The 16,169-nt window shown below is 39.6% G+C and overlaps 1 protein-coding gene across 1 annotated transcript in view; it reads left to right on the top strand.

Moving 5' to 3' along the window:
• Positions 1-12,230, top strand: part of rasgef1ba (RasGEF domain family, member 1Ba) — a 36,322-nt gene extending 24,092 nt beyond the window's left edge. The window contains exons 9-14 of the mRNA XM_034118165.1: positions 2,044-2,123; positions 3,171-3,266; positions 6,631-6,726; positions 7,462-7,585; positions 8,449-8,521; positions 10,412-12,230. Coding sequence (XP_033974056.1) covers positions 2,044-2,123; positions 3,171-3,266; positions 6,631-6,726; positions 7,462-7,585; positions 8,449-8,521; positions 10,412-10,436 — 494 coding nt within the window. The 3' untranslated portion in view covers positions 10,437-12,230. The remainder of the gene's footprint in view (positions 1-2,043; positions 2,124-3,170; positions 3,267-6,630; positions 6,727-7,461; positions 7,586-8,448; positions 8,522-10,411) is intronic.
• The last annotated feature ends 3,939 nt before the right edge of the window (positions 12,231-16,169 follow it).

The following is a 16,169-nucleotide window of genomic DNA, read 5'->3' as shown; positions in this document are numbered from 1 at the left end:
TTTGTTATTTGAGGGGGTGGTGGATGCGTGGGCCACCCGAATAGGTTTCCTGCCGGGGTGGGGTGCGGTGCCCCCACAAATAGAATCAAATGATGTGGGAAACACTGCATAATATGTCCTCTTGGAAACTTTGAATTAGACTTATGGCTGGATAATTATTAGTGATGAAGTAAAACCTTAAAGTAATTTTTAATTTCACCTTTGCCAAAGCTACTTAAAGGAATACATCACCCACAAAATGACCATGTATGTAACGATTATTCACCCCATGCTGCCTTGTATTCTCAAAAGAAAAAGGGTTCTTAAGTTGTATTTAACAGCTTTGAGTCGTAAATGTGTGTTAAAATGTACCTTAAACATGATCATATTCCAAGCAGTCCAAAAGCACCTTAAGACAGTTTAGAGACTTCGCTGCAGGACGTGCTCTGGGGATCCAAGGGATGTCCCAGGGTTTACTGCACAGGGCATCTGGTCATCCTCTCAGGCCAGAGGGGGGAGGCCCTGTATGTCCAGATCAATGAGGGGGAGGGAGGGAGGGGGTTGAAGCTGGAAGTGGACGCAGAACAAACCATACAGGCAGATGGTCAGCACTGACCAGAAAGAGTGAGCCCACGAGGGAGGAGGGAGAGAGGGAGGGAGGGACTGAGGGAGAGGAGAGGATATTGGAGTGCCAGCTGTCCTCTCTCCTTCTCCCCAGAGAGATAGAAAGAGAGCCACAGGCTAAACCCACCTCCAGGGAACCACCAGGGTTAGAGGATGTGTTTGGGATCTAATTAAAGGGTTAGTTCGCACAAATTATGTAAGCTAATGAACCGCACCTTTATCTGGGTTTAGCCAGACTGATCTGTGTTTGGCTCTTGGAAGAGCAAGTCTGCTTGGATTCTTTTATTGTTAGCAAGAGATAAACAGATTTTTTTTCTTGACCCAACCCATCACAGGCCAGGATCAGTAACAGCCTTTAGTTTAGAGAAAAATATCAAAACTTGGGTGAAAAAAACGGAAACTGTGTGTGGCTTGGTAGAATAAATGAAATGATGCATCCAGAATTTAGTCAAATGTATATACAAATGTTTTACAGTATATGACTTACCCACTTTTTAAAGGCAGTTTCCGGTTGGCCAACATTCATAAAAATATGTTTAATTTGTAGAATAATAATAATAGAGAATATGTGACATACTCGAAAAGAGGAATACAGGCAGGTTCAAATTGGCCATCACTTGTATTGATATCTATAGAAGCGATAAGTTGTATCAAAAGAAAAACAGTAGATTTGGAAGGGCTTAGCCTACTCTTTTTTTTAAAATACAATATTAAAAGATACCCACTGTTAGTGTCTCTTGATTGCTTCTGCAACATTGTGTTGGTGCTGAAAAGGAGAAGACATAAACGGTATATTATTGTTCCCATAAAGGGGAGTGTGGGTCCCAGCGGGGCGACTATCACACCCCACACCTGTCCACAACACACACACACTAGTGTCTGTGAGTAAATGGAGCCGTTTTCCTGGCATGAAATGATCTGAAATGTTGCCTGTGCTGTTCTGAAGTGTTATGTCCAACTCAAAGTGTCTCCTGGGAAGTTGAATGGGTTCAGGAAGAAAATTAGATTTAGCGGTGTATGGTTTTATATTTCTCTGTGTGAATAGGACTTATTTTGTGTGTGCTGGAGGGTTGTTTTGTGTTGTTCTGCTCGGGCGGTGACCTTTGGTGCCTAAACCTCACACACACAGAATTACCATATGGGAAGCAGAGAGCCTGGAGGGGAAACCAGGCGTGTGTTAACTCTATTGTTCCTGCGGCCTTTTGCCTCGCTGCATCAGAAGAAACAACAGTGGGAAATAAAAGAAAATGGGGGGGGGGGTGAAGGGATGTTCAAGGATGACTGACATGGGAGGAAGGGCGGAGAGGGGGGGACGTGCGTCTGTCTGGTTCAATGGGAAAATAACATGTGTTCATGCGATCATGTTAGGGTGTGTTCTTGAATGTGTGATATCGCTCTCATTGTCCTTTTTTTTTTCTTCTTTTTGTGTCTATCTTGCAGCTGGGATGAACATGAGTCCTGTGTCTCGGCTAAAGAAGACATGGAGTAAAATCAAAACGGCCAAGTTTGACATCTTAGAAGTAAGTTTGCTTTAAAAAATAAATAAAAAGCAGTTGCATTTTCAACATTAATGTCATCTTCTTTTCAGTTTGAATTGTCCAATTGTCACTTCTCCTGTATGCCCACACATACTAGCAACGCCGTGGTTGGTTGTTTTCAACACTGATGACTAACCACGGTGTGAGTGTGTGGGCGAGCTTCTTCTTTTGGCAGTCATTTGTTTGGTTAAGTGCAATGATAATGGCAGATGAACACGGTTAAAGCAGTAGGGGAACATACAAGTGATCTGAGTGGGAGAGCAGAGATGTGACTGTGACTCACATAGAGCTCACATAGGTTGATCAACACTGTCGAGTTTCCTCTGCTTTCATCCCCTCGTAACTCTCACGCTCCTATTGGCCAGCGCTCAACCATATTGTACGTGATACCTTTCCTTCCACCATGCTCTATGCATATGTATGTTTGTATGCATTGAGGGTGTTGGTACCTGAGGAGAATCCACAGACACAGCAGGGGAGATGCTCTCTGAGCGCAGTAGGACATCAGTCGTTCTTTTGAAAGAAGAGATCTGAGGCTGAGACGAGTCAGGCTGGGTTTCTTTTCACAGACTCGGTTATTTAGGTTCCCCTCATGTCTCACCGGAGTTCATCTCTGTCTCTCTGCTTCTGTCAATCACACACCTCCTCATCTCTTTACTCCTTTGATGATTTACTTTAACTCTCCTCTTCCGTCCTAGTTGAGTTGAACGCTGAACATTCTGTCCCAAGTGGTCATTTTCTGCAATGGCTGCAGGGAGTTAATGTGCTCCTCAGTTTGTTCGAGGTCACAGTAGTAGCATTGTCTTTCTCCTGCATCACGAAGCTCCAACAGGCTTCTGTCACAACACTAAGGCTTTGAGCAAGCACAGTTTAAATTGAAGTTTTCCGAAAACCAAGACTTTCAACGGGATAAAAAACGGCTTAATATGTTGAGAGCTTTTTGATTCCTTTCCTCATTTAGTGGCTCTTCTAAAACGTTTTTTTGCTTTATCTCAAACTGACTCTGTTTTTCTTTTCTTCCCTCCATAGCACCAGATGGACCCTTCAAGCAATTTCTACAACTACAGAACAGCACTGAGAGGAGCCACACAGAGGTCCATCACCGCTAACAGCAGCAGAGAGAAGGTGAGACACACACACACACACACACACACACACACACACACACTGCTTGTGTTTAAGAGCTGGGGGACATCATCTTAAAAATATCTTAAAGGGGCCCTATTATGCTTTTTGAGGTTTTCCTTTTCCTGTAGTGTGTTCTATAGGTTTGTGTGCATGTAAATGTTCCGCAAAATGTCTCCCCCACACACTTCCCCCCCCCCCCCCTGCCTGATTGTAGTAATTTCCCTAGCATAGTGACATCACTATGTAACACCTGCCCTTCTGTTGGCTAGTGCTCCAACACATTGAGGGTGAAAAGAGGTGCTGCAGCTCAGGCATTATGAGGACAAATGAAGCACTTTTTGAACATTAAAGCATGTCAACATGTCCCAGTAAAGACACTCTTTAAGTATAACATCTGAGTACTAGACAGCTGCTGGAGGAATCTAAAGTGACCTCTCGGCTTCAGACAGAGCACTATGCGCTGATTACAATTATGTAAGATGGCTATCACACAGCCTTTATCTTCAAGAAAAGGAAGGCGGAGCAGGAAAACAAACCGTAGCGTTGGGCCTTGTTATCGTCTGGGAGCTGCTTTCCCATAGTGTTTACGCCATCAGCAGCGGCTGGACGAGGGACAGCGGTTACATAACAGTGTGGCTCCGAGGGGACACGGAGGGTGCGTTACAAGTGGGTCAAGATATGAGTTGGGTCTTGGTTTCCTCCTCATCAAACATGTTGTGTTCTCTTCGGCGAGGGAGGGAAAAGAACACACGGCGGCTGCCAGATCACATACTGTTCCCTGGCCTCTGGAGATGCCTCCCTGACCGTATTTGAACCAGTTAATAGCCTGTAAGCGCTTAGTCTCGTCCTCGTACATCATTTGTTGAGTATGTGTGTTATCACAGAGACACAGTGTACCGTCAGTATGTATCTGGCTCCCTGAACTTGGTTAGGGATGCTATTTCGGAGCTCAGAAATGCAAACACAAACCGCAGAGGTTGAGGTCCTGAAATGGAAAGTTCCCAAGAATTCTGGCATGTTCTCGTCCTTGTGACCTCTAGAGAGGGGGGGAGGGGCTTGTTTATGATCTCTTATGATCTCTTATTGGCATCCACTGTTATGTTGTCTTTGTCAGAGGAACAACACAACTATTTATGCTCCATTCATCCTGTTTTGCTGCAGTTTACTGCGAGGACAGAAAGTGTAATCATTCGTTGCTATGTTGAGTTATTTGCTTGAAATAACATTTTAACAAAATGCCGAAGCGCTGATCTGAAAGCAGACCCGGAGTATCACATGTTTGTTCGAGCTGCAACAGATCTCAGATACATTTTACAATGAAGAATTTGCCCTTTAAACCCAGTTACATAACAGTGTGTACTGATGCTTGTTTTTAATCACAATACTAGAAGCTCTCTGACACACAGAGACGTTGTGTTCTGGACATAAGGCAGCAGGAAGTAGCAGTAATAATAATAATAACAATGATTTTGATTAATAATAATAATAGAACCAGTGATCCCAAAAGACTTTATAAAAGGCAACAAAATAATTGTAAAATTACTGAAGTCTATTATCAGGTAACAATAATTAAACAAGAGAGACGCTAATGACATACAAAAAAAAAAGGTTAACTGAGACATGCGGCTGCAGCTAATGAATATTTCAATTTTAAGTTCATCTTATTAGTGTTGTTTGGTCTTTTTAACTAACAGTTTCATAAAAGAAGATCGAAAACTGCTCATCAGAAGTCTGCAAGAGCCTTCGGTGACATTTTTGGGATTTTTGCTGAAAATTGTTTTTATCAAGCTAACTCAGTAATGATTAGACGTCTTAATACTTCATATATCTCAAAATATGTTGAGAAAGTATTTAAAGCGCACAAATTACTTATAACGAAACCCCTAAAAGAAAAACATATTTCATCACCAGTTCAAACCATCTTTTAGATATACAGTTCCTCTAATATATCTTTTTGGCCACCTCTCAAGACCTCCCCCCCCCTCTGGCTCCAGACCCTCCACGTCCAGCTGTGACAACGACTGCCTCTCTGCTCCTGCTAGGCTCTTATTTCTCCCAAAGCAGAACTTGTGTGTACAGACCTGTGTGTGTGTGTGTGTGTAGGCATGACAACAGTCTTTAGAACATGCATACTAGCATGTCCTTGTAAACAACATCCTGTCCCTACAGAGCACGCAAAACACCCTATCCGAGTCAAATGTTGTTTATATAGCCCAATATCACAAAACCAGTTGTCTCTGGGGGCTTTACAGTTTTTACAGATCAACAAACATGAATGACGGTGTAAAAAAACCTAATAAAAGTACAATGTAGATATTCCAATTGACAAAAATTGTAAATGTAAAATAAAATACATTTAAGGGCCCAGGAGGAGGTTTAAGGTAACCCTTTTAAAGGAAATGATTAAGGCTACTCTTAAATGTGGAGGTGTTGTTCACCATTCAAACACACAACTTCACTCACAATAGGTTAACTGTATCCACTCCAACTTTGTTTAAATCAATACATCACTCTCACAATGATCATTTGGTGATCAATTTCTAAAAAACAGTAATGTGAAGTAAATGGGTGCATTTTCCCCACCTCACTCTCCATCTATGTTAAGTGCCCAGACACGCGTATATGTCTGGGCCTGAATCGTTGCATGAGTGTGGCAATGTATTAGTTCAGGCACTTAAAAGGGGATTTTCTTCTGGAAAACTCTATTTTAGTCTCACTTTGCCTAGGTCATTTATGTTTGTTTATTAAAGGGGCCCTATTATTCAAATGTTCAGGTTCATATCTGTATTGTGTGCCTCTACTGTGACATGTTTCTCTGCTTTAGTGTTCAAAAAGGTCTTTATTTTTAAGCACCTCATTTCACCCTCTGTCTGAAACCAGAGCCCAGTCTACTCTGATTGGTTAGCTGGCCGGCTCTGTTGTGATGTCCCGCCCCTTAGCCTATGATTTACAATGTGTTGAAACACTAGCCAACAGAAGCACAAGTGTTACATAGAGATGTCATTATGTTACTGAAGTAAACAAATGATATCAAGGTGTTTAAGGCAGGGGGGGGAGACTTTGGGATTTTAGCCTTTGCAGAACATTTACATGCAAAAAAACCTATATAACACATAGAGGAAAGGGGAAAACCCCAAAAGCATAATGGGGCCTCTTTAAAGGTTGTATTAGTACTCGCTGCTACAGGCCCGTGAGTTTTGATGAAAAGGTTTTAATATCAAACTGTATCGTCTTTTTCTATTTTAATCCTTTTTTTCTTTGAATCAATGTTTATAGAGATGACACCCCTGTGAGTCATGTGGAAACCACCCTGCATTTTCTCAGCAAAATTAAATCCCTTTCTCTTTCTGTTGTCTTGCAGATTGTCATCCCTTTCTTCAGCCTGCTCATAAAAGACCTCTACTTCCTCAACGAGGGATGTGCCAACAGGCTGAAGAGCGGACAGATCAATTTTGAGGTATACTGAAATTAAAATTCCCAAGAGGGGTTTCCCCCCCCCTCGTGAACACATGTTCTCCTTTTTATTCCTCCCACAGCTGAATTGTCAGAAAACATCACTATTTACTACACATGGTGACGGGTTTGTTGCTATTTATTTCCACTTCCCTAAAGAGTGTTAGAGAAAGAAGAAGCGAGACCTGTGTGTGTGTAACGTGTGTTTCCATGGAACAAACACAGAACAATGACCAAAGACTCGAGTGTTTCCACTGGTCTCACTGTTACACTGAAAAAGGCCCTGGGAAACTCTGCCGATTCCCTGTTATGACTTTTACAGAGTACATAAGATCACAGTCAAGGAGCCGTATCCCCTATCCTGTAGTGTGAAATATAGACTTTAGTGCACGTAAATGGTCTGCAAAGGCTAAGATCCCAAAGTTCCCTTCCGAGGGAGTTTCTCTCCCACACACTCCCCCCTGCCTGAAACCCCTCCATTATTCCGTGACATCGGTATCACTCACGCTACTATTGGGTGAAAAGAGCTGCTGCAGCTGTATGAAACAAATACAACTCTTATTAAATATCATGAAACCTGAAACTGAGCATATAGGCCCCTCTTTCGCCCTTCAGAAACAACAGGCTTTATCCACAGTTAACTGGGAGTAGGCTATATACCTATGCTAACTGTATATTGTGTAGCATAGAGCTATGAACATGTCGATTTTCTCTGAATGTTTTTTTTGTTTTATATCAGAAATTCTGGGAACTCGCCAAACAAGTGAGTGAGTTCATGGCCTGGAAGAAAGTGGAGTGTCCGTTTGAGAAAGATCGCAAGATCCTGCAGTACCTGCTGACTGCTCCAGTGTTCAACGAAGATGGTACGTTTATCAGTTAATTAATTATGTAGGAACTTGAAAAAAAACCCTAACCCCACTTTTTTAAGAAATAGTAAAATATGTTTTTTAAATCCGGCTATCACTTTCTACCAATATGACACAAGATGTAATCTCCATAAGTACGCATTTTTTAAAGGATTTTTGAGTATGAGTCATGCTAAAGTGCATAGGATTAACATTGTTTAGGTGCTATTAATATTTATAAATGAAGGAGAACAAAAGTGCAACTCCCGCAGTTTGTAATGACTACTGCAATGTAAATATAGTCATTTGTAAAATGAAAAAATGTAGGGAAATGTGGGACATCTACGATTAGACTTTTAATTAGAAAATGCGGTAGTTTTGATATGATTAGTTATTACCCATTCTACATGAAGTGAACATCCAAGCAGCTGCTACCGTTACCGTCAGTAAAAGTAGTGTATTGCTGTGGACTGACAAAGTGTTTCCAGTCATCAGAATGACTTTTCTCCTGCTAAGCCTTAAATCCACCCCCACCTTGTTATCACCTCCTGGACTCAGCTCTGATGGTTTGGGTCTCCTTTAATCCACTTCAAAGTCGCGTGTCACTGACTCCGGCTCTTCTCGCTGTCTTATCAGAGATAGACAGGAGTTCTGTCAAATCTTCTGACATTGAAGTGTACCGACCATAGGTGTAGTGCTGCCGGAGCGCACCAGGACCATGCTCGGGCACTATTTTTTATTTTTTATTCAGCAATATATATCATCATCAGAACTGTTTAAAATGTGTATTTATTTTTGCAAAAATACAGTCTATAAGGACAAATGTGGGGGGAAAAAATTCTAAATAAAATGCTAATGTTTCTTTATTTTTCTGGTTTCAGCATTGTATGTGGCATCCTACGAGAGCGAAGGTCCTGAGAACAACATGGAGAAGGACAGATGGAAGACTCTGAGGTGTGCATTTACCCCCCTTGTCTATGTCTTTACACACACACACACACTCACCCGCAGGGCACCGCAGTCTTTCAATCACGGCTGTCACCCCACGTCCCGTCCTGACCAGGCAGACCTAGAGGGATGTAGGTCACACGGATGCTGACCTGCGCGCTATTCAATAAATGCATCACACACACACACACACACACACACACACACACACACACACAGACACAGACACAGACACAGGTGCTCATCATTCTTCTTTGTCACACCATCGCTTGCAAGGCCCATCAGTCATTTTCACACAATTACATCCCACGCACACACCGTACTCCCTTAATACATAGCAGTCTGGATGTGTGTGTGTGTGTTTTTTGAAGATGGATGAGAGAAAATCAGCTTTGATCAGTTGTCTCTGACTCGTTGAAGAAAGCCCCAGAGAGCTGACGGAAGGACAATTCTTCCTCCTTCAGCATCACTCGCTGGAGTTTAATTGACACAGAGTATGAGGCGTTTATTTTTTGCCGCAGTGACAAAAAGGGTCGTCCAGCAATCATGAGATCTGTCCGGTGCATAACTGCCACTAAAGGCTTTATTTAGCTGTGCAAACAATAAGTATGTGAAGCATTACTTTGTTACCGCCACATGGAGCCGAATCTCCTTACAGATGATACTGAGGCTTGTGTGTGCCAACAATCTTCATTACGATTATTTTGGTGAAGAGTTGAAATTTAATTTATTCACATAAGACATTTTTGTGCATTTTGAAAGAACATTATGTTAGTTTATAAAGCCATTTTTGTATTATTATTATTTAACTGATGATGTAAGAGGAGCTGTATTATTTACACAATATTATCATATGTGTATAAGTAACATATCCCTGTTTTCTAACGATGGCAAAGGATTTATATTCTTTTAATGGTTCTTGAACAAACTATCTTGTCAGTTTCTACAAGTTTCTATGAAAAATAACCAGCTTTAAAAAAAGACAACAGCAGTTTGAGATATAGATTTTCACAACAGAATATAGCAGCCAAATTCACAAAAAAAAAGAAGTTTTTTGTGTACTTTATCGTGGGCCTACTTCTCAATATTTCTATGGAAGAAGTCTGTAGTACAGGGAATTCAGGATGTAATGCTGTTATGCTACAGGTTGCCAAAAACGGAAAAAACGCATGTATGCGATATACGACTCAGATCTGCTGGCAGAGGTCAGAGGTGGCAACAGGTTCTGGACCCAGAGCCCTGTTAATGTTGGGTAAAGCCTGCCAGGGTGGATCTTCTCTGGTGTGTGTGTGTGTATGTATGTGTGTGCGTGTGTATATTTGTGTGTATGTGTTGTAGTCACGTTTCCTGATCGCCTGCCAACGCTCTCTGCCCCCCCCTGAGCTTTGCCTCTGCTGCGACACGATCTGTCACTTTCCTCCAGTGAAAACAAACAAACTGTTGCTGCTTTTTAACATCGCAATTTCTTAATTATTATGGCTGGAGAGGGAAAAGTGAAAAATGGGGTTGTCCAATGTTTGTAATATGAGGGAAAAGGTACACAAAAGAATTGTTCGCTCAACATTTTAATATGATCTAATGTGTCAAGCAGCTAACAAAGCAAAACATATTTTTTAAATTATATTGTGTATTGTCAGCTATTTTCTTGACTTTTTCCGAGTTGGAATTTAATATATTACGTCAACCAATTGTTTACTTTTAAGACTTTTAGGAACAGTATATCATCTGAGCATTGTCTATTTTAAGGCATTTTTTATTACAATGTTGTGTCCAAAGTCTTGCAATGCAAGTCGTTTATCAAAGATCATTATTAAACTGCGGCTGTAAAGATAATTCTTCTTGTTTGCATCAAAGGATAAACCAGAGACTAACAGCTGTTTCTCTTCATCTCCACAGATCCACTCTGCTAAGCAGGGTCTAAACTGGAAAAAAAACAAGACAAATCATTGACAAATGAGCCGTTGTCTAAACCAAGTATCCCTATGTTATAAGGGAACCGACAATCTCTACTTTGGCTGGCAAGGATCTTTTGTGTTCCCCCCGAGCTTCATATTTCTATCCAGCTCCGCCTTTCCTTACCCTCTTGCTATTTGTGCTGTTTTTTCCGGACGGCTGTTTTTTCCTCTCTTTGTATGACTTTGTATTCTTTTTTTAAAAAGAGAAATGCTACAAACCTTCCCATTAAATGCCAAAGGGTGCCAAGGTTTCTTGTCTGAAGCCTTTCACCCTGAAAGACCTTCTCTGAGCGTAAAGGAGTCGTTGGGGTTGTTTGTTCCCCCCGCCAGTTTTCAACATGTTTTTTTCCACTGAAGCTACATAGTTAGCCGCTGGTTGGCTAACTCAACAAAAAAAAAAGCTACTCGCACTGGTTCCACAAGCCAGCATCCTTTGTACGAACTGAAAACTTACCCGCAACACTGTTTATGATTAAGCTAGCTATTATTTGTAGTTTTGTTTCGTCTACTTCCTTTTGTACATTACCTGAGTTTATCTTGCTTCATGTTTCTAAGGAGCTTGTTGTATGTGTAAGATTGAATGCACTGGTTGCATTTAAAAGTTGTAACTGATGTTTTTTTGTTTGCGTAGTATACATTTTGTGATTTCCTTATGCAGGAAGCAACATTTCCTTCCTTTATCTTGAACACAGAGGCATCAGTAAACTTCAACCAATGTGTTTTTTGTATGGGCAAACAGCATAAAAAAAAAAAAACCTTTCACTTGGGGCTGGGCGATATGAAGAAAAATCATATATGCAACACTTTTTTAGCAAATAGGGTGTAGGATGAGCTATGAGTCTGGTAAATTCGGAAAATGCATTACTCTAATGTGGTACAGCCTTAAAAACCAAGAAAAGTCAACACTTACGATATTAAGATATCCAAAATCTAAGACTACATCTTGGCTGATATCATAATCGAAATAATACAGATAAATTGCCCAGCCCTACTTGGGCTTTTAGTTGCTGTTGGACCCTCGGACAAAGACTTTCTTGGAAGTGTACTAAGGCCTTAAGTAGTGAGCTTAAATGGAAGGTGTGATGATAGTGTGTTTCCTGTTGTTCCAGTGTTTAAAAAAAAGCCCCACTGCTGCTGGGAGGATAAGCTGGGCTGACTACTACCATTCTTACCTTCTCTTTTGTTCCTGCTCCAATGTAAAACATGAGTGTGGTTGTGCTGCCCCCTGTTGGTTCAGTCCGAAAAGTGAATGGATTTTTGTGGTCGAATAATGTGAACTGAGGATTTCTGTTTTTACCCTACATATTCTAAATAATATCTTTTTATTTTTTAATATTGTTTAAATGTAGACTTTTCTCCATATTTGTTTTTATTTATAAATCTATTTGTGTAGTCACACTATGTCCTCATGCCAATATTTACTATTATTTTATTGTTATTTAATTTTGCATTGGTTACATAACATGCCGTAGTTCTCAGATGTTGGTTGAACTATTATTTTTATATAAACGTTTGTATGAGATAATTATTTTTCAAGGTACTGGCTCAGAGTATGAAGTTAAATGACGGATGTCTGCATTGCCTTGACTGCTCCTCGCTCAGCACGGAATGCTGTTTGTTGTGTACATACTGTGTTTGTTTTTGTTTTTCCACCCTGCTCTCATTCATTTGTATTTGGACTGTACAAAATGGATTACAGGATGATGAATTAATTAGTAGTGTTCAGAAGAAGAAAGTTAATAAAAGAATGTTTAAAAGTATCAACTAACTGGGTTTTGTGTCTGTTTTCAGCATGGAAGTTAACATGTGAAAACAAATCAACTACTAGCTTCTGTTACGTTCCCTAATAATCTATGGGAGAAAGGGGAGTAACAACATATCAAATAACCGGGAGAGAAAGAGGAAACTGATTTGCTAAATTAAAATATATTGTTTAATTAATCAAAAATAAAGAGGGCTCACCAGCCAATAAAAAGAATAAAGACAAAATAAGAACAGATTTCTCACAAAAGAAACTGATAAAAGTGCACAATACAAAAAGGTACACTGATCACACATGCAGCCCAGAGAAGAGGGGAAGCGAGACAGACTGAAGCCTTCCTAAGGACCTGATTACGGATTTGGATAAGATAAGATAAGATGGTACTTTATTGATCCCAATTTGGGAAATTGTTTTTGTTGCAGCAGCATAAAAGACAAGGCATTTTACAATAAAACAAAACTAGAAATAAACAAGAAAAGAAAATAGAAAATATACATGTTGAATTTGACAAGGTATTATATATACATAAATATATGACAGATGGAATATTAAATATTGAACAGATTATATAAATGTAAAATGTACAATGTGGTTTTATTTCAAGAGAAGCTATGGAGCAGAGAGTTCTCTTCCAGCCAGAGGTGATTTGTTGTACAGAGTTATTGCAGTGGGCAGGAATGTTTTCCAGTATCTCTCCTTGTGACAGCGGAGCTGCAGCAGTCTGTTGGAGAAGGAGCTCCGCTGACTGTGCAGCTGCAGGTGGAGAGGATGGGTGGGGTTATCCATGATAACAGCCTGTTCAGTGTCCTCCTCTCCACCACAGCTTCAAAGGGGTCCAGCTTGATGCTCAGGAACACCTGAGGGAGAGGCTGCACCTGGAGGGAGACACTCAGGGGGAGAGAGGGAGAGAGATACTCACAAACAAAACATAGCACGTAACAAAACTATACATGTTCTACTGCACATAGACTTCATCAAGCAATGGCCCATAGTAACCTAAATGAAGAAGTTCTATATGAATGGAATGATGAAATACTTTCATTTTGGATGCATGATAAACTGCTATACAGACATTAAAACTCGTTTTTCGACATACTGTACTATGAAGTATGTTCTGATGTGTTTGACATATGTCTTTTTTTCTGATATTTTCGACATATATTTCTAGGTCTTTTTTAAAATATATTTTCGACATACTATACTACGTCTTTTTTTTAAATGTTTTCGACAAACTATACTATGTCTTTTTTAGCATATTTTCACTTTTCCTTTTTTCTCATATTACTCAGAAATGATACTATTCAGATTTTTCTGACATTTTGGACCTAATATACTATGTCATTGTTTTTTTTCTAAATATTTCCACTATTATTTGCCAGTTTGACAATGACAATGTCCATACAAACAATTCAAAACTTGTCAAAGCAGCAGTGTATGAGCTCAATGAGCAAATCATGGATTGGGTTGGGGCATCACAACAACAAAAGCTTACAAAACTGAGATACACATCTGTATTTGGTGGGGGCCTAAGGCCCCGGCTTTTATAATGTTATTATGCTATTATAATGTTGCTACTTTGTAAAACCTAAAACAAATATCCATACTTCACCTTTTATTACCATTTCAATATATTATAAATAATACATTTATATTTCTGATTCAGAATATCATATATAATATATCGTAAATATAATATGATATTCTGAATCATAAATAGTTCAACGGAATACAAAGTATTACAAATCAAACGTAGTTATTGATGGTATAATAGTTCTTCTCTCTATCAAAAACAGAGCATAACAAAATCTCATAATACTATAAAGAAATAAAAAAGGCACTTAAATGTTTCTTTAAATCATTTACAGAGCCTTCTCAGAGGTAAATAAAAAATGTATGGTCGGAATACATTACAAAATGCTGTGCGAGATAAAATAATCTCTTTACGATCAATATTTAATAGGTTCTGTGAGAGTGGAGTAACGTGTTTCCGGCTGATGTTGGGGCTTAATTTTCTGCTCTGATGCAGAAAATAAGAATGTATATTTGGCTCCATCAGGTGACCAAATTAAGTCAATGCAATGGACAAGGTTTGCTGCTGAATTCCACTGACACTTACAACTTTGAAAGATTTGAGGTGATCAAAAGTAAGACAAATATGTTAAAAAATACATTATTCTTGTAAAGGAGAATTTTGTAGGTATAGTCACGATTAAATTAGGCTTTCTATCCTGCAAACATGCTGTTGTTTGTTAACATATGTGTTAAAAGTTACACGTGGCATGAGCCCTATTTTTCTACTGTGATCATCTGTGATCTTGGAGACAGAATGACAAATAGTGTCTTCATGGCATTCAACATTTATATTTTCCTGGAATAAATACCTGTCATTAAGCTCCATATATGTATAGTAATAACAAGCTTACTTACTAGGTACAACTTGAACGGACCATGCACGTCGGGGTACTTCTCGGATGGGAGTTGATGCAGCAGTGAAATGCCATGACCGCTGGAGACCAACCGCATGAATAAACATCACGTATTGCAAGAAGTGTGATGCATTATAAAGCAACATATCCCATAAGAACTGTAAAACTTGAGCTTCCTTTGATAACTGCATTTTCTGTTGAAAGAAATTCATTTGAACCAAAAATATTTTTCCTTTACCATTGTGTGTGCCATCAAATCAACCACATATGTGTCAACTGGTAACCCACGCTTAAAAAACTGTATGTTTCACTTTATCACGTGTAGACCACACATTGTAATTGTCATGTAAATTGGATAAAAGTGGCAGACTTCCTATTTGGTTAATTATATGACTCCGATAGGCATTTTTGTGTGTCTCAAATTGCTGCATATGCCTACGAAATTTCAAATGTTTAGGTTAAACCTGAACAACTTTGTAGGGGGTGCTATAGAGATTTTAGACGCCCTGAGAACACGACCTCCAAAATATCATATTTTTCAACAGACCTGACCAAACCACATTTTTTCAAACGTTTAGGACTTCAAAATAGAGATATACTATTAGGAAAAATAATAATAAAAACCTGACAGATTACAATAGGTCCTCCGCTCCGAATCTATAGGTGCCTGGGCTCTAATAATAATCCTAGCAATTTCAATAGGTCCTTCGCTAAGACTCTGTTGGTGCTCGGTCCCTAATAACTACAACCTATCTTTGAGTGACCGTCCTAGCATCCGTCTAATTACAGGCATCTACAGTCAGGTCAGCCGTGAACTGAAGAAATAGGTAAATCGTTAATAATCCTACATTTAGCCTATTACTATCCAAGTCTTCAAGGTTTAAAAACTAATATAAAATGATACATCAATGAACAAATAATCCTTATTATTCTTCCGTTGCAAGATACACGAGTTAATATACCACATGCACTACTTTAGTATGGTAAAAATAACTATTAGCCTGCTAAACACTGCAAATCACAAGTGGTTCCCAACCAAGCGAAAGACTTTGATGAGCCTAACATGTCATGAACCACTGAGCTGCACCGCAACAAAACAGGCATTTCACATACAGAAAAATGCAGCTACAGCAATAACACTGTGGCAACTGGAGATGGAAATCTATGGAAAAGCAGACTGCAATATGAACAATTGTATGTATTTCTAAAATACATTACCAGGCATCAACATCTCACTATTAATCACACGTGATGTGGGTTCCATATATTACCCTGGGACTGAACATGGGGCCGGCAGTAGCTCAATCTGGCTGGAAACCAAATGGTTGCAGGACCAAGAACAGTGGACTGGAGAGGTTCCAGATCGCCTCTTGATAAGCAATGCACCTAACCCTGCAACTCCCCTGCTCTAAAATCCCTTCACTAATGCATGTGTACAGGTCCTGTTTGTGCATGTGTGTATTCGGGCCTTGGTGTGTGATTTTTTGTAAATAACATGAGTGTAATAATTG

Source organism: Trematomus bernacchii, unplaced genomic scaffold, assembly GCF_902827165.1.
Source record: "Trematomus bernacchii unplaced genomic scaffold, fTreBer1.1, whole genome shotgun sequence".
Lineage (NCBI taxonomy): Eukaryota > Metazoa > Chordata > Actinopteri > Perciformes > Nototheniidae > Trematomus > Trematomus bernacchii.
Note: the sequence above shows the minus strand (reverse complement) of the source record. Positions and strands in the feature narration are given on the sequence as shown.